This window comes from Lipotes vexillifer, unplaced genomic scaffold (assembly GCF_000442215.2).
Source record: "Lipotes vexillifer unplaced genomic scaffold, Lipotes_vexillifer_v1.1 scaffold412, whole genome shotgun sequence".
Lineage (NCBI taxonomy): Eukaryota > Metazoa > Chordata > Mammalia > Artiodactyla > Lipotidae > Lipotes > Lipotes vexillifer.
Window position 1 is genome coordinate 1,500,607 of NW_006798464.1, and position 17,604 is coordinate 1,518,210.

General features: G+C 54.2%; 2 protein-coding genes across 3 annotated transcripts in view; one reads left to right on the forward strand and one right to left on the reverse strand.

Moving 5' to 3' along the window:
• The window catches only part of UNC45A (unc-45 myosin chaperone A), a 13,475-nt gene extending 3,024 nt beyond the window's left edge, over positions 1 to 10,451 (reverse strand). Inside the window, exons 1-15 of one of the 2 annotated variants that reach the window (XM_007470544.1) lie at positions 10,412 to 10,451; positions 10,025 to 10,186; positions 9,757 to 9,793; positions 9,283 to 9,458; positions 7,325 to 7,417; positions 6,648 to 6,815; positions 5,022 to 5,190; positions 4,599 to 4,769; positions 3,561 to 3,732; positions 2,509 to 2,809; positions 1,605 to 1,699; positions 1,229 to 1,370; positions 709 to 849; positions 379 to 506; positions 104 to 170 (exon numbers count right to left, since the gene is read on the reverse strand). In XM_007470544.1, coding sequence (XP_007470606.1) covers positions 104 to 170; positions 379 to 506; positions 709 to 849; positions 1,229 to 1,370; positions 1,605 to 1,699; positions 2,509 to 2,809; positions 3,561 to 3,732; positions 4,599 to 4,769; positions 5,022 to 5,190; positions 6,648 to 6,815; positions 7,325 to 7,417; positions 9,283 to 9,458; positions 9,757 to 9,793; positions 10,025 to 10,186; positions 10,412 to 10,417 — 2,028 coding nt within the window. In that variant the 5' untranslated portion in view covers positions 10,418 to 10,451. Of the gene's footprint in view, positions 1 to 103; positions 171 to 378; positions 507 to 708; positions 850 to 1,228; positions 1,371 to 1,604; positions 1,700 to 2,508; positions 2,810 to 3,560; positions 3,733 to 4,598; positions 4,770 to 5,021; positions 5,191 to 6,647; positions 6,816 to 7,324; positions 7,418 to 9,282; positions 9,459 to 9,756; positions 9,794 to 10,024; positions 10,187 to 10,366 lie in introns of both variants that reach the window. The other variant, XM_007470543.1, reaches the window with a different exon arrangement.
• A 3,203-nt stretch (positions 10,452 to 13,654) lies between these two features.
• Positions 13,655 to 15,514, forward strand: HDDC3 (HD domain containing 3). Its single transcript, XM_007470545.1, has 4 exons — positions 13,655 to 13,808; positions 14,116 to 14,171; positions 14,279 to 14,519; positions 14,822 to 15,514. The coding sequence occupies exons 1-4, from the start codon at positions 13,697 to 13,699 to the stop codon at positions 14,950 to 14,952; spliced, it is 540 nt and encodes a 179-aa protein (XP_007470607.1). The 5' UTR covers positions 13,655 to 13,696; the 3' UTR covers positions 14,953 to 15,514.
• Positions 15,515 to 17,604: the final 2,090 nt, after the last annotated feature.

The window sequence follows — 17,604 nt, forward strand, 5'->3', positions numbered from 1 at the left end:
CTAATAATACTTCTCCGTCCCACACCCAACACTGATCTCTGGTGTAGCAGCCACTCAGTGATGTTTTATACGCCATCGGGAAGGAGTCTGTAAGCCCGCTTACCTTGCCCCCTCCCTGAGCAACCACGGTGCCGCGGTCCTCGAACTCCTCCACCAAAGCCAGGAAGACCCTGTGGGGAGAAGGCTGTGCTGGACGGGCGGGCCCGGGCTCTGGTAGGCAGACCCTCCACTCCTGGGCTCAGCAAAGGAAGGGCGCCATGCTGGTGGCCCCCTGCTCTGAGGGGCCCACGGCACCAGGACCTGCTCCCACTGTAGTTCCATCAGCAGCCTGGAGGCTGACGGGCTGCAGCAGGTCTGGTGTAGCTGGGGCAGGCTCACCTGGAGAGCAGCTCCCTGCAGGAACTGGTCAGCACAGGGCTCTCGGTCTTCACCATGCACGTCATGGCCGACACCACACCAGCCGCCAGCAGCTTCTTAACCCGAGCCCGCACGAAACTCGGTTTGTCCTGGGGGAGGAGGCAGCTGAGCACAGGGGCCTCGGCTGATTAGGCAGGGAAAGGGGAACCCTCCTCACAGCACAAATTGATGAGCATGAAAACAAAGGGAAGGAAACCCGCTTAAACAGAAGGCTCATCTGCTGTGGATGCCTCGGGTCAACTGGCCCCAGTGACACGGAGGCAGCCAAACCCCTCCTAGCAGCCCCCTCACCTTGGGGTGCTGCTCGGGCACGTGCTGCTTGGCATACTTGGCCAGCTCCACCATCTTGGGGTCCGGCTCCTCGCAGTCGTAGCTATTGGTGCAGTTCACCAGCGCCGAGGCCACTGCAAAGAGCACCGACCTCTCCTCGGACTGCCGGGGGCAGAGGGGCCATCAGCGGCCATCCCGGGGGGAAGAGCAGCACCGGGATAAGCGCTGCCCAGGCTCCCAGTTCTACCCTCAGCTGGACCACGTGGGCACCAGGATGAATCTGGGCACCGCCCAGGCCCGAGGGTGGCCCCAGAATTTGGGAGCTCACACACTTGACCACCCCAACTCCTCCTAAGAGATCGTCCTTTCCGACCCTGCTGGAGCAGGCCAGTACACCCAGGCCACACAGAGCGGCTGCTCGGGCTACCAGCACCCGCTCTGTGGGGTCACAAAAGCCATTGGCCAAGACCTGCCAAGAAAGCCCTGTAAGCTCTAATCCTAGACAGTGTCCCCGGATGACTGCAGGAACCCATGGAGCTACCTTGCTGAGCTGGAACAGAGCCTTCAGCGCAGCCTCATCCTCCACAAACTCCTCCTTCACGTCAGCATCGAAGGTGAGGTAGGCCAGACCCTCCACCGCCCAGCGCCGAGTGCCCGCGTCGATCTGGTCATTGCACAGCCACCTGGGGGCATGCAGGGCACAGATGACCATCAGAAAGGTCGGGGGACAGGAGGGGCACACCAGGACCAAGGGGGAAAAGCCAGGGGCTGGGGCATCCCCGCCACAGACAGAAGCAGTTCACGCAGCAGCGCAGCAGGGTCTGCCTGGGGGAGGACAGGGCAGTGAGGAGGCCCCACCCTCCTCTTTTGAGGTCTGGCTGACAGGTCAGGAGCCACAACAGTGCTAAATGACTCACTTTCGACACTGCTTGGCCAGTTTGAGCGTGGAGCCTTCAGCAAACTGCTTCATGCTGAAGTCAGTCCCTCCGGCCGAGCCGAGCTTACAGAGTCCCTGGTGGAAGAGGTGAGAACCAGCTGTTGGCCGAGGGATGGAGGCAGAGCAGGGCTCCTCCACAGCTGGCGTGGGATCCCCCCCAGGCACTCTGCCAGGCTCTCTGGAGGTCATGCACACCGCCACCAGGTTACCACCTGGAGCACCGGGCAGCAAAATCACCTACTGGGGTGGCCACGTGACATGGCATCTGGTAGAGACTGACATATTGACCACCGTGCTGGCCTGGGCCCCAATCCCGCCCGATCACACTGGGATTTGCTGTTTCTTTCCACGTCATAGAAGGAAGCTCTTTACAGATGGAGCTAAGATCCGTGTGGGGAGAAGATGGGTACCTCTCGGCCCAGGCCAGGATCCTCACGGAATGGAGAAACCCAGGACTAAGTGCTCCAAGGAGGAGGACCAGCTTCCTCAAGGTGCGGGGCTGCAACAGGCTCAGGGAGGCCAGGCAGTCCCCATACCACCTGCTCCTGGGGCCGCCTGCCGGCCCAGCCTGTCCACACAGCCCTCTGACCCGCCTGCCCAGCGTGTCCTCCATCGTCTCCTCCTGGAGCCACTCCCACTGCCCGCAGAGGGCAGCCCGGGCCGCCCTGCATTCTCAGGTGTCCTCTCTGTAGGAGGTTCATCTCTCTGACCCGACCATGAGCCCTGTGGTAGTAGGAGCCAGGGCCCCTGCCTCCGGCCTCGACAAGGCCCTGCACGTCCCATACTGTCACCCAGCATGTGCTGGTGCTGCACCCTGAGACACCAGCCAGCCCAGGGCCCCTGCCTGGCTGCCCGCTTGCCCAGCCCAGGCTCGCCCGTCTCACCACCAGCGCCCGGATGCGGATGCTATCCTTCTCGCCACGCCTGTACAGGTCCTTCAGCAGCGAGACGCCGTTGGCCGTGATAAACGAGGCCCGCCTGGCCTTGCCAGCCGCGTGGATCAGGGCCTCCACGGCCACCAGCTGCTCCTCCTCCTGCTCCGAGGCACACAGAGCGATCACACTCTCCATGACGCCACTCAGCTCCAGGGCCCGGTTGCCAGCATCACACGGGCCCTGCAGGAGGCAGGACACCGTCTGGAGGGCCCGCAGCTTCCCAGCCAGCCCTTGGCCCTCAAACCAGCTCCTGAGGGGTACAGGGTGGCATCTGGGTCACATCAAAGCCAGCATAAGGGGACTCTCCTTCCCTCCCTTCCCCTCCACTGGCCGGGCATCTGCATTACTTGGGCAGCAACAGCAAGAAAAGCTGCCGGCATTCCCTGGTGGTCCAGTGGTTAGGATTCTGGGCTTTCACTGCCAGGGGGCCTGGGTTTGATCCCTGGTCGGGGAACTAAGATTCCATAAGCTGCGTGGAGCAGTCGAAAAAAAAAAAGAAGAAGAAGAAAAACTGCCAATGGGAAGAGACTAGGACATCTTCTGGATGGCAGTCGCTGGCGCTCTTTATCGAGGCTTTCATTCGAGCCTCCCCGATGACACGCCACCTAATGCAGGTCACTCTCACTCACACCACCCTGTTTGTCTCCTTCCCTGTACTCATTAAGATCTGAACTTGTGCTGCTTATTTCCTGACTTGTCTTCTCCTAGCTGTGAGCTCCTTAAGGACTGTCATGCTGCACTGCTGTGTCAGAACGGACACACAGTAAGTGCTCAGTGAACACTATGTGCTTGAGGACATTTGTTGCACTAGAGAACTGATTTGAGAAAGAATGTCCCTGGGGAGGTCACTCTGGAACAAGATGTGGCCCTTGGGACCACCCTGTCTGGCCCCAGCTAGTCTTCCCCAAGGCTGCTCTCCCTGTGGGAAACCTTTCACTGCTGTCCCTCCCCAAAGAGTCAGAACTCTCGCAGGAACCCTGGCAATAGGAGGCTTCCCTTACTTGATGTAGTTTTCACAGAGTCGGTGGAAATTCTCCCTCTCGGCATCACACTTCAGGTCATCGAAGAGCTTGCTGAGGAGAATGGAGGCGCTCATACGGCTGTTTGCTGTCACTGTGAGCTCCCCGGGAGGGTCCTGCACGGAGCTCCCCACCTCCAGAATCTTTTTCAGACCTGAAAAGACACCCTATTTAGACAGCAGAACATGAGTTCCAACCCCTATAAACAAAGGGAAGAGGTTTCCTGGGAGATGCATGCAAAGGCAGGACCACTCTTGCACGAGGTCAGAGTGCAGACAGGCTCACAGAAGCTGGTGGGCTGGGGGCAGGCGTGGGGTCAGGCAAGGACCTCAGAAGTAAGGTCTGCATGCAGGCCCTGCCCATGGGGGTGAATGCTGTAGGGTTTAGGAGGTTCCTCATCTGTAAAACTGAAGGGGAAAACAACATCCATGCCTCATAGGATAATTGGGATAACAAGAAAAGATGAGTACCCAACAGATATACTCAGGCTGGGACTTTGCCAATCCTTCCTAATTTATCTTTTAAGGGAAAAGAGCAATATGGACTTATATATTAAACTTGAAGAATATTCCCCCTGCATACAGAAGGAACACACACTCATTGAAAAAACTTCAGACACAGAAAGCTGACCGGGCCTCTCTGTTAACCTGCTCGTGGGCCCGCTCGATGTGCGTGCACGTGCACACGAACGCGGCTGAAGGGGCCAATGTTCCCTAAGGGTACAGTGCAGGCCGCATGCACTTCAGTGCAGACACACGCTGGGTGCAATCCCTCCTGGAGACGAGCAGGCCCAGCTACCCGAGCAAGATGCAACACACACCTGATCTTTCTCTGTCTCTCTGTATTTATTTATCTATCTATCTATTTATTTACTTATATGCCACGCCACAACGGCTTGCAGGATCTTAGTTCCCGGAGCAGGGATCAAACGCAGGCCCTCAGCAGGGAAAGCGCAGAGTCCTAACCGCTGGACCACCAGGGAATTCCCTTTCTTTCTCCTTTTAAGACTCTATCACTTACCTTGGTCGATAACCCAGAGAGTGAGGCTGTTGTTGGGGTCCTTAGGAGACTTCCGGGGCACCACTTTAATCAGGAGGGTCAGGGCACTGTCTCGGCCTTGGCCTGAGACCCCCACCTCAGTCAGTAGCTCCAAGAGGTTACTGATGAGGACCTTCAGCTCCCGGGCGGGATCTGGCAAAAAGAAGACATTAGCGGGCTCTCCAGTGGCCTAGCCCCAACTTCCCTGGTAGGGAGAGGGGACCTGCAGCCTGAGCGCTGGTTTCCAGCCTTCCCCAGAGGCGCCCTGGCTACTTAGAACCTCGAGTAAGATACTGTCAACAAGCCGTATTCCTGAACAACCTGCGGCTGCAGCTGGCCTGGCTGGCTCAGCCCCTTCCTCTCCACGAGAGCCACACCACAGGACACAGACTTGCTTCCACTCACCCACGATGATGGCGCCTTCTTTGCCACGGAAGCCCTTCTTGACGCCTTCCTTGAGGGCATCAAACATAACCTGCAACAGGTGGCAGGCAGCCAGGGACACAGCCTGGTTTTCCACGCCCAGGATGGAGACCACCCTCCGAGTTCCCAGCACGCTCAGGGTCGCCACTGTCTGGGTGGGAGAGAAGTGGGCAGAGCTTCTAGTTGGTGAAGGGCAGCTGTGGAGATCCCTAACTAGGGGTCAGAGAGGGTGGCCAGAGGGGAGAAAACATGTGGGTGAAAGAGCAGCTCCCCGTGAAAGCAAAGTGGGCCTGCTGAGGGTGAGGCCAGGGCAATGTCAGGATTATCTTGTTGGAAGGGCTTCCTAAAGAAACATTCCAGGGGACTCCCCCACTCTCTCTCTCCTCGGCTCCAGAGAAGACAAGGAATACTGTGGCTCTGAAGGCAGCTGCTTTGGTTCGTGTCTCCCCAGGAAGGAGAAACATAAGCCTGGACAAAGCTACCTGACTACCTGGCCCAGGGACACCTCATTCCTCCCTGATACCAACCCTGAGGTTCTGTCTACATCCTGGGGATGTGGACATACATGGAACAAACCACAAGGCCTCTGCGCCCATTTCTGGGCTGGAAAAACCTCGAAGGTCTACTTGGATCCACCCCCATTCACAACAGGGATGGACAGGAAGGCTAGAGGAGGCAGGCGGAATTCACGTGGCTTTACCGTTCCTAGTCCTGGGAGACCCAGAAATAGAGCCCGATCTTGGCCTGAAGTGTTCATAGAATGTTTCACATTTCCACCCCTGATCTAGGAACTGTGGGCTCCTCTAAAAGCAACCAAGGGTCAAGTCCCTGTTCCCTAGGTCCAGTCAGTTCAGGCAAGAGCCAGAGCATGGACTTTGTGACACCGGCCTGGGGCAGGACACCCACAGTCTACACTGAGAACCATCTCAGGGTCCTGCCCTACATATCTGGTCTCGACGGTAAAGATGCTGTGGGTCACATCACTGACCACATCAAGCACTGTGAGGACCCCTGTCCAAGGGAAATGCCAGCTTGATGGTGAGGGAAGGACAGGTGCCCTGTTCTTCGCATGCAGCTTGCTTTTACCACACGGACAATGAGGGGATCAATGACCAGGTGTCTCTGCGATCTGCCGCAGGAGAGTTCCCTGGTCCGGGAAGATCCCACATGCCACAGCGCAGTTAAGCCAGTGCGCCACAACTACTGAGCCTGTGCTCTAGAGCCCGCGAGCCACAACTACCGAAGCCCGCGCGCCTAGAGCCCGTGCTCCGCAACAAGAGAAGCCACTGCAATGAGAAGCCAGTGCACCGCAATGAAGAGTAGCCCCCTGCTCGCCACACCTAGAGAAAGCTCGTGCACAGCAACAAAGACCCAACGCAGCCAAAAATAAAATAAATGAAAAAAAAAGTGCTCAGGGTGTCAGTGGGCTGCTTTCACTCTTTTCTGGCCGCACTTTGTCCCAAACTTTGTCAGTGGTCTTTCTGTGTCATTTTAATTTTGCCTCTCGTTATGTATCTCCTTATATTTTACCTTATAAGATGAGAGGTGGAAGAGTGGATGGACAGACAGACTGACTGAGGCAGTAACCAGACCCTTCACCCCACCCACCCGTGATTGGTGTTCAGAGCAAATGCCGACTAGTGTGCGCAGGGCCGCCAGCATCAGGTCGGGCTCTCCCGTGTCCAGCAGGCGCTGCAAAAGCTGAACCCCGTTGTTCCGGAAGATCTTCTCAGCTCCAGCATCCTCCCGGGCCAGCACCACCAGGTTCTGAGACGCCTGCGTCAAAGGAAGTGCACATAACGTGAACACTGTACACAGCACGGGGCAGGGCGAGTAGACGCCCTGAGCTCTGGACCTCACTGCTTCCACTTAGCAGCTGAGTGACCTTGGCCATAAACTTAACCTCTGTGAACTTCAGTTTCCTCTTCTGTAAGTAGAGAGAAGAGCTTGCTCTTGGCATTGAGGGTTAGAATAAATGGAGTCCTGAGTCCCTGGCAAAGCTTGAAGGGCAGAAACAGTGCCTCAGTCACCTCTGTACACCCAACTCCTAGCACAGGACCTAAGCACCAACAAGGTGCTTCGGGAACACTGGTTCCCTCTCCCTGGCTCACACTTAGGCCCCAGGCCCTCTAAGCTCCCACCCAGGCTCTGTGAGCCCAGCTGCCCGATCTAAGGAGCGACATGCAGCAGGCCAGGCCAGCAGGGGCTCCCAGGGCCAACATCAGCACACAGGGACAGGTGGGCAGCGCTGGGGGAGTTCAGCTCCCACTCACACAGTTCCATACCTTTTGCTTTTTCTCAGTGCCTTTTTCTTGTGGGTCCAATAATATCTGAAACATCTGCTCCACTTTGGCATCCGTCGAAGACATGTAACTCACCTACGACAAATCAGCAAAGCATGGGAGGAACTGCCTCTCTTGACCAGAGACAACACATTCCCTCTTTGTTCTCTCCGGCTCCTCCCAGGGCCAGGCTCCTGACTCTGGGAGGCACAGAAGGATGCCTGGGCTTAGGCCTCGCACGAAGCTACCTTGGGCAGGAAGAGACTTGCCTGGCAGCTTCTCCCAAACTCCCCGCAGCTGTTTTCTTCTCTGAGCTATTTCCCACTTGGGCAGCGGGGGCAGCACTGATGCTGAAGGCAGGGCCATTCAGAAGGGGTGGCGTCCTGTTAGCCATGAGGCAACCCACTCCCAGGGGGGGCGTGTACGTTGTGGCAGCCTGGGTGCACTGCCCGTGGCGCTGAACCAGCATTTATACCTCCTGCAAGGGAGCCAGCAAGTCACGAGGTAGCTGCTGACACGCCTTTTAAGTCAAGGATTCTCTTTTTGATGTTTTTTTAAAAATAATCTGAATGACCAAGCTCATCCTAGGCTCTCTCCCTCCCTAGGGTCCTGGGCGTGGATAGCAGCACATGCCTAGCATGTGTGCCACTCCCCACTTCCCCTCCTGCAGCCATGGCAGACGTGGTTCATGTCACAACACATTCTCCTAGGCCCAGGCAACCTGCTTCCTAATCTTTCTCAACACAGGATTCTAAGCAGCCCCAGCTGATCAGACAGAGCTGACACTGAGAGTAAAATAGTCTGCTTTACCAGGTCTCAACCTTTTGATAAGGTGTTTGCCATCGTATTACTTGCTTCCACTGGGTCAGAATTTTAACACCAAATTTTCTGGCTAATTCAAGCTTGATAATAGTTCCTGACAATCTTTAGATTATTTTCTCCTAAATTAATTTTTAAATATGTGTATCACACAAAGTCTATTTAAAAAAAAAAACAGATGAAGCAAAATCTCTTTTGAAAAGCCCTCTCGATCCTATTCCTTTCCCTAGCAGTCACAGTCATCATTTTGATGCACATCTTTTAAAATATTTTTCTTTGTGTTTACATACCCAACTGTACCCGTGGAAAAAACATGGTATTATTTTGAGTGCATTTGGTGGGGGGGGGGGTCATTTTAACATAAACGGTATCATACTATACGTTATTATATGTTTTGCTTTTTTTTCACTTAACAAGTGTCAGCTTTCCACGTCCACATGTGTTGATCTGCCTATTCTTAGTAACTACTGCATAGGAGTCTGTAGTAAGGAAGTCGCTCAGTTTATTTAGCCATTCCCCTACTGCTGGGCATTTAGGCAAGTTCCAATTTTTCATTACTACAAACAAGGCTGAAACAAACATACACACACCTGCTTGTGTACACAGGAAAGGCTTCTCTAGGGGAGATAGCAAGAAGTAAACATACTGAATCACAGGACATGCTCATTTAAAACTTTAAGAGATATGCTAGGGAGACGCAAGAGGGAAGAGATATGGGAATATATGTATAATTGATTCACTTTGTTATAAAGCATAAACTAACACAGCATTGTAAAGCAATTATACTCCAAAGATATGCTAAAGGATCCTGCAAAGAAGCTATACCAATTTACACCCCCTCCAGCAGTCATGAACGAGCCCACGTCCTCCTGCAACCTCACCCCTTAAGTGTGTCTCCCTCCTTCTAGCAATGTGTACAAACTTTAAATGTTTGCCAAACAGACCACCAAAAAGAACAGCACCTTGCTGTTCTTTTAATTTGCTTTTACGTAACCGTTGGCAAGGTTGAGCATCATTCTATAAGGTCATTTGCCATCAGCATCCCCCTTCCAGAGAACTGTGTTTACACACTTGATCCAGATCCATTTACCAGTGCCCCTCTACCACTGGTCAATGCCTCGCTCTCTCAATTACTCACACACCTTCTCCTGAATCTGGCCCGCGATGTTCCGCAGGGCCTCCTGGAAAACTTTGTTCTTGGGCTCCAGGCTCACACATCTCTGCAGGTCAAGGACGGCCTGGTCGAGGCGGCCTAGCTTCTCTAGGGCTTGGCTCCGCCGGTAAAGTGCTTTGACATCCCCACCGTCCTTTTCAATGGCTGAGCACAAACAGGAGCTCTGTCAGCACCCATGAGACCACCATCTCCAGGTAAGAGCAGCAGGGAAAGATCTCGAGGGGCAGAGGAAGGTGGGGGGACGGATGTGGGGCTCAGTACTTCAGCCTCAGAAAAGGTGAAGGTAGCTGTGGAAAAGGAAATGCCCCGGAAAGTGGGAAAGAAAAAAGGGAGATGTGTTTCAGGGGTGAAAGGAGGAGGAGAAAGTGACGGTGCAGTGGTCCCAGAATCCTTGCCCACCCCAGAAGTCCCACAGCTCCACACAAGGGCCACATTCCCCTACCTTTGGATGCCTCGGTTTCTGCTTTGTCGTAATCTTCCTGTAAAAGAAAGAACAGCCCTGAGAGGCTGGTCATCTCCTTTTTCGGGCACAACTGGGCAACAAAGTTGTTTTCCTTAGTCACCAGCTTCCCCCACCACCTAGAGACCCAAAAGACGTGTAACAAGTGTGGGTGGCCTGAGAAGGCGAATGTCCAGTCGGGGCCCAAGCAGCGGCGAGGTGCGCCAACAGGGGTCCAGGCAGGCCAGGGAAGAGCAGCCGGCTTGCTCACCAGCTTGAGGTGGCAGGCGGCCCGGTTCCGGTGCAGAATGGCCTGGTCCTGGGGCGTTGCGCCCAGACCCAGGGCTTGGGTGTAGGCCGTCAAGGCGCCTTCGTAGTCCCCGCATTTGAACAGCTCGTTGCCATCCTTCCTCAACTGTTCCACTGAGCTGGCCTGTGGAGGGAAGGGGTGGAAACGTCCGAGGTGGGCTCAGGGTGAGCCGGGGAGCTAGGGGCAGAGGAGCCTGGGGGTCGCGGGTGAGTCCCATGGAGGGCCAAGATCGAGGGAGAAGGAGGCCCGAGAATCGTCAGAGCAGGTGCGAAGTGGTGATGGCGCAGGAGGATGGGTACGCACCCCGGGGTCGGCGGGCCGGGGCTCGGGGGTCCCTGGACCACTCACGGTCATCGCGCCGCGGACGTCCCGAGCGCGCGCAGGCGCAGTCTCTGGAGAGGGGTGGGTCTAGGCTCGGGAATCCGCTGTCGGCTGCCCCGCCCCAGCCTTGCGTCAGAGGCGGTGGTAGAGAAGGGGCGGGGCCAAGGGGAGAGCACGCCGGGAAGAGGGGCAGGGCGCTCGGCCCGGGTCCGCAGGCCCAGAGAAGCCCCAGGCGCGCTTAGTCTGTTCCCGCTGAGACCGGCAGGGGGCGCGCGGCGGAGGGCCGAGAGGGGCGCCTATGGCTGCTCAGGCCGGGTCCCGGCCCAGGTCCCGGCACAGATTTCGGCCCCGGCCCCGACCGCGGCAGAAATGCACGAGGTCTGCAGTCATCAGGGCCACGAGCAGCAGGCTGTAAAGGCCCAGTGCTAGAAGCGGGCCCGGGCCCCTGTGGGAGAGGGGAGAGTATCAGGATGATGGCCCAAGCCGCGCTCTTGCTACTGCAGCCTGTGGGTTAGAGCCCCTGAGAGCCTGGAGAAAGCCCAGAACTCCCTACCCAGAGAAGTGTAGAATTTGAAAATACAAATTCAGGGAGCTCACAGGTACCCTGAAGCCATCTGTGGACAGATTCAGGATTGAAAACCCCGACTATAATACGTGTAATCCAGAATACAAGATCCTCTCAGTATTGACACCCGTCCTCACCCGCCACCACCACACAACACCTACAATGACTCCCTGTCACCTGCTTTCACAGCCCCCTGAACTTTTCCTTCACAAATTTGTTTGTAATCATGTATTTACGCGATTTTATGTTTGAGATCTGTCCCTCCACTGGTCTGTAAGCTACAAGCCTCCCACTCCAGAAATTAGGAACAGAGCCTCAGGTACTGGAACACCCCGTCAGTGTGCCAGTGGCTCTGGGGCTGGAGTTCTCACCTGAAGACGGGAGGAGGCGGAAGGGCAGAGAGATTGACCTGGTGCAAGGCCTCAAATTCAGACCGAGTGCAGCAGGAGCCCCCTACAGCCTGCAGGTGGCAGCAGTAGGCTTCCTCCGGGGTATCAGAGAGCCGAGGACAGAAGAAACCGGGGTAGCGATGGCCATCAGCATCCCAGGCGGTCTGGCACAAGTGGGGTTGGTGGGCCAAAGCTGAAAGGAGGGGCAAGAGGGCTGGAGACAGGCAGGAATGATCTACTCACACCCCACTCCACCCCTTTTGGAGAATAAAAGGGATCAACCATTATCAGAAGGGCAGGCTTCCTGCCTCCCCACAAGCTCCCCAGAATAGCCTATACCCTGCTAAAAGAGTAGGGTACTGGAGGGGGGGCTGGGCAGAAGAGAGTACTGTACCTGAGAGAGAGGTCGGCTGGGCAAGCGTCATCCAGCTGAAGAGCACCAGTAGCCCCACAGACAGGCCTGTCAGCAAAGGGCCTGGCCTCCTCTGGAAGCCCATGAGAGGTCACCTCCACCTCAGCCCTGGTCCTAGAAATCCCAACATCTCTATTTCTAAGCCATGGCTGCAGGCAGTAAGGAAATAAAATCAAAGCCCCAAAGCACCATTAACACAAACCTGAAGCTTCTCTGTCACGAGAGAGCTGAAAGTGATGGAGTTTCTATCTTCTATTGGAAAATGGGAGGATTGTGGCTCCAAGCTGCCTAAGCTTCTCTAAGCTGAAGGCGAAAAAGCTCAGAAGGCTAGAAGACCGAATGAGGAATGAGAGAGAAGTTGAGCCACTAGCCTAAAGAACAGACAAGCGTTAAGAACCAAATATGTTTCTCTCTATACACGCTAAACTTTCAGGCTGCCATGGAAGCCATGGGAATTCTGATTGTTCCACTTCAGGCCCCAGAGACCTCAGTTCCAGCGTTTGGAGCTTCCCTCTCTAACTTCTGCGTCATGGCAGCCACCAAGACTAGCTGAAAAGCAAGCGTGAATGCTCTCATTAACTTTTCCCCTGAGCCCTCATTGACCCCAGCTACCAACCAAAGTATAAAAGCTACCAATCTGATTGGAGTATACTTAGCAACCAGCCAACCCCATTTCACAAGAAAATCTCTTCCAGGGTCTCCAGGTCTCTCTTACCAAACATCATACTTCATAGATGCTGTCTGCTGAGACAGGGAATTTCTCGAGAAGGCCAGAGGCCACCAGCCAGCAGTGTTGTGTTGTTCCAGTGTCTACTGAGGCCTAACAACGTCATGCTCCCAGAACAGCAGTGACAACACTCCTAAGGGGCCCACAGCAGTGCCTGGGAACTGAAGCAGGAACCCTCACGGCACAAGAAAGAAATGCAGATTTTGTTCCCAGCGCCTGACAGCAAAGAAGACAGTTCCTGCAGAAACAACACTGCTGCCTGGGAGCCTAAGTCTGAAACAGTTAGGGAGGGCTCCCAGTGCAGGCTCCAATTTCCAGAAGGTTAAGCACTAGGGTCTTCTGGCCCCAAAGGTGAGGCTCCCATGCCCATAGCAACCAGGACATTCTTGCAGGGAGAACTATTTTTATAAATTTATTTATTTTATTTTGTTTTATTTTTGGCTGCGTTGGATCTTCGTTGCTGCGCGCGGGCTTTCTTTAGTTGCGGTGAGCGGGGGCTACTCTTTGTTGCAGTGCGTGGGCTTCTCATTGTGGTGGCTTCTCTTGTTCCGGAGCACGGGCTCTAGGAATGCAGGCTTCAGTAGTTGTGGCACGCGGGCTCAGTAGTTGTGGCTCGCAGACTCTAGAGTGCAGGCTCAGCAGCTGTGGCACATGGGCTTAGTTGCTCCGCGGCATGTGGGATCTTCTCGGACCAGGGCTCGAACCCATGTCCCCTGTATCGGCAGGCAGATTCTTAACCACTGTGGCCACCAGGGAAGCACAAGAACTATTTTTAGAGCGCTTTGAGAATTTTCAGAGCATTGACAGCTTGAAAATTGTTTTGCCATGGCGGGAGAGGGCCCTCCTGGCAGAAGCTGTCTCTGGTCCAGAGGCTAGGTGAATTTCCCTTCCTCCAAGTTGCCAGCCCCCTGTGCCTTCCTGCCCTGGACACACTGTGAGGCTGCTGTCTTATGTCTTGTCTATTTTCCTCCTTCCCCCAGGATGTGGGTTCCCAGAGCCAGGCCATATTCTTCTTGCGCCCTCAGCAAAGCCCACTTAACCAGGGGCTGCGATATTGAGGGCAGCTTCCCACACCCAGGGCCCTCACGTCAGCCCCAGAGAAACTCTTCTGGGCCAGACTCCACAATCCTCAGGCCTCCGCGGCGCTAGGGGGCGCTGTGGAAGCTCGGTCCACGCTCCCCGGGATCCTGGGACCGAAGTCGCCCGCCTCACCCGCGCGATGAGCTCCGAGGCGGCCCAGGTGTTGGAGGCTGCCGACTTCGCGGCTCGCAAGCACCAATGGCAGCGGCGGAAGGACCCCGAAGGGACCCCCTACATCAATCACCCTATCGGTGGGCGCGCCGCCGGGGGAGCAACGGCTGTAGCATCTAGGGGGTGGGGACCGGGAAGGGAACCGGAGGGCGTGCACCTCATCGAGCACCTAGTCCGTACCAGTCTTTGTGCCAGGCACTGTTAGTGACTCACCACAACCTGGGGCGGTAGGCATGATTGTTCCCTTTGTACAGTGAACATCCAAAAAAGAGTAAAGGACTCCCCCAAGGTCACCCAGCTAGTGAGGGGCCACATCTGGCTCTACAAAACCCACAACACACCGCCCTGGGACTCCCTCCTCTCTGACTTCGTGCTTTGCCCCGTCAGGTGTGGCTCGTATCCTGACCCACGAGGCAGGAATCTCTGACATTGTGGTGTTACAGGTAACTTTCCTCCTCTGCTAGGAGGCTGGGGTGCGGGTCAGGGGCCCCATTCAGCTCTGGGTTCCCCTTGGCAGGCGTCACAGGACTGAGTGGGAACCTGTCCCCAGGCAGCCCTGCTCCATGACACGGTGGAGGACACAGACACCACCCTGGATGAGGTGGAGCTGCACTTTGGGGCACAAGTGCGGCGTCTGGTGGAGGAGGTAACAGATGACAAGACTCTGCCCAAGCTGGAGAGAAAGCGGCTGCAGGTGGAGCAGGCACCCCACAGCAGCCCCGGGGCTAAATTGGTGAAGCTGGCAGACAAGCTGTACAATCTGAGGGACCTGAATCGCTGCACCCCAGAGGGTATGCTCCTCCACCTGCTCTGAGGGGAAGGGGAGGGGTATCTACCTTCTGACGGCACAGCTTGGTCACTTCCACTGAAAAAAAGCCCGGGTGTTCTTGTTAATTCCCTAATCTTAGTAGACCACTCTGATCTTCTTTCATACACTAGAAATGCAGCAGCTGGGCAAAGGGGACGTTTTCAGAACAAATCCGTCCATCAGGAACTCATCTCACAGCCCTGCACCAAGCCCTCCAGGAAGTGGGCAAAATCCAGTGCCTTCCTGGACGTCAACATGAGCAGTTTTCTGTCCATTCTTATGCAGGATGGTCCGAACACCGAGTCCAGGAATACTTCGAGTGGGCAGCACAGGTGGTGAAGGGGCTTCAGGGGACAAACCAACAGCTGGAAGACGCTCTAAAGCAGCTGTTTAAGGAGCGGGGGCTGACACTCTGAGCAGTATTTGGAGCCATCCAGTGGCACAGACTCCACCCTTGCCCAGGCCAGAGAAGATTCATACTTTAGCCTTTCGGTGCCTCCCGAGCTTCCTCCCTGGTTTACTCAACCCAGATATTAGAGAACAAATACACGTGTCCTTTATCACTCTGAAGATCTGCCAACTAAGCTGAGCCCCAGATTGTGGGATGATGCACCCCGTCCGTTTCTAATGCATTCACTGCCCTTCTCCATGCCTTGGGTCTGATTGCATGGTGGGATCTCTGGCCCCTCAGGGACTTGGGCTTATATATAAACGCTAGTTCAAAAGTCATTATGCAAAATAAAACATTTGGATAAAGGTTTGAGTTGCTGCTGCTCCTCCAGCCTCCCCATTGGGGAACAGATGGGGGGGGGATACCGGCCCTTCGGTAGGGCAGGGTTCCAATTGTGTGCCCCTGGGACAGATCCCTCAGGTTGAGGGCCTCAACCCCTCGGACACTGGCTTCCTTATCAGTAAGATAGGTTGTGTACTTATCAGGGCTGGATTATGTGACGTGCCTGACACACAGGTATTCAAAAATTGGTAGGCTTCCTCATTAAGAAAGTTTGACGGGTTGACAGATACATTGGAAAGGAGTGCCAACCTGCTTACTGGCAGCTCTTGCTGAGCACGGGAGAGTCCCCAGAAGCAACACGATAGGGCCGGTGGGGGACCGCAGGTCCCTCAAACCCCGGGTTGCAACGGAAACTTGCCGAGGTTTGCAGCCCACCCCCAGTTTCACCGTCATCACATCTCGGGTTCCTTTGGTTGCTAAGCGACAGGAACTTCCGGGCGCTTCGGGAAGTGGCTCGGGAACTGACCCACCCTTGGAGCCCGGCGGCGGGCGGGGTCTGGGCGAGGGGGCGGAGCTTTTCAAGGTGTCCGCCTGAAGGGATCCCCAAGTGATCGGCTTTCTGGTCGGTGCTGTGTAGCTGAGGCCTATTAGCCCACTTGAAAAGAGTACATCTGTGAGGATGAGGAGGTTGTTAGGTCAAAGGCCACTTCGTGGTCACGAGGTGCTTGATGTTTTACAAAACCTTTTCACATGTGTTACCTCATCTGTTCTTTATAATAACCAGATGAGATAGGCAGGGTAGGGATTATTGTTCTCATTTTACTGAGATGAAATATGAAGCTCTCGGAGGTGAGAAGACTTCTTAATGATCAACAAGACCAGAATCGCTCTCTCTTTTTGCCACACTGCTGGGCCTTTTTAACCAGACAAAAATGACCACAATTGAGGTTAGCTCCAACCACGCTGGACATAGTAAAGATCAAGTCTGAAGAGGCTAGTGGATCTGGATTATGAGTCTCGCCTCCCTAGATAACCTGTTTGATCTGAGCCAATATAGTGGATATTTTTTAAATTTTTAATAATTTTTAAAAATAATCAGAGACTTTTGGAAAAGTTGGAAGTACAACATAAGTAACTTTTTCACCTGAACCATTTGAGATTAACTTGCTGACCTGATGGCCTATCACCCCTAAGTACTTTAGTATTTGGACAAAGAAATTCTCCTGTATAAACCAAACTACAACCATCAACATCAGGAAATTAATGTTAATACATTACTACCCTAACTCTCTGGTTATAGGGGGCTTCACAATTTACTTGTATGCTTAGTTTGGCTTTTGCTGGGAATCAAAAGGTTTACTTCCAGCCCAGAGTTAGAATGACAACAAAGAGATTCCTGGCCACTCCAAGGATCTGTCCTCAACTGGTCTCCATTTCTCTGGAGCTGCATGGCCTCGTCTTCTGTTCATGGCTGTAGCTGTTCTCTCCATTCTTAGTCAAAGGAGATTTCCTCTTGTTTTGAGTATAACTATGCTTTTACATTAAAAAAAATATATATATATATATTTATTTTGGCTGCTCCGGGTCTTAGGTGAGGCATGCGATTGGGATCCAGTTCCCCAACCAGGGATCAAACCCAGGCCCCCTGCATTGGGAGCACGGAGTCTTAACCACTGGACCACCAGGGAAGTCCCTTGCTTTTCCATTTTTCATATTTTGTTTAGCATTCTTAGGCATTAGGAGTTGAGGGGCAGCAGTACAGGTGTGCTTACTCATCTAGTTTGAATGCAAGTCCCCAGGCATTCTGACAAGAAAACCTCTTTACCCCACTGAGCTTCTCAGGCCTCCACACCCAATGCTGTGTCTTACATCTTCATCCCTGTCATGTTCCAAATGCCGAGGAGGCCTCATCCCCAACCCCACATAGGCTTCCTGTGCCTAGGCTACCTAATTTCAGAGTTCTTTCCTTCCAGATTTATTCTCAACTAGGGAGGTCTAAGTCAGGAGACAAAATGGATGGACACTCTTTGCAGCACTTGGTCCTGGCAACTATTATCAAATCAGATTTCCCACTGACCCTAAGTAAAATTGAGGTTTGCTGTGAAGGATCTGGTCTCTCATCTATCTTTTTTTTTTTTTTTCTACGAAAATTGCTCCTTGAAGTGTTCGTATGCATTTTTGTTAGGGAGAAACAAAAATTTAGTTCAGAGATCTCTTTTGGATGGTTAGCCTCATTCCTACCACCCAGTGATTTCCTTTCTCTGTGAGGGCATGAGTGTCATTAGCTAACCACAGTGACAAGAGAGTGTGGTAAGCAGGTCAATTTCAGGTAAAG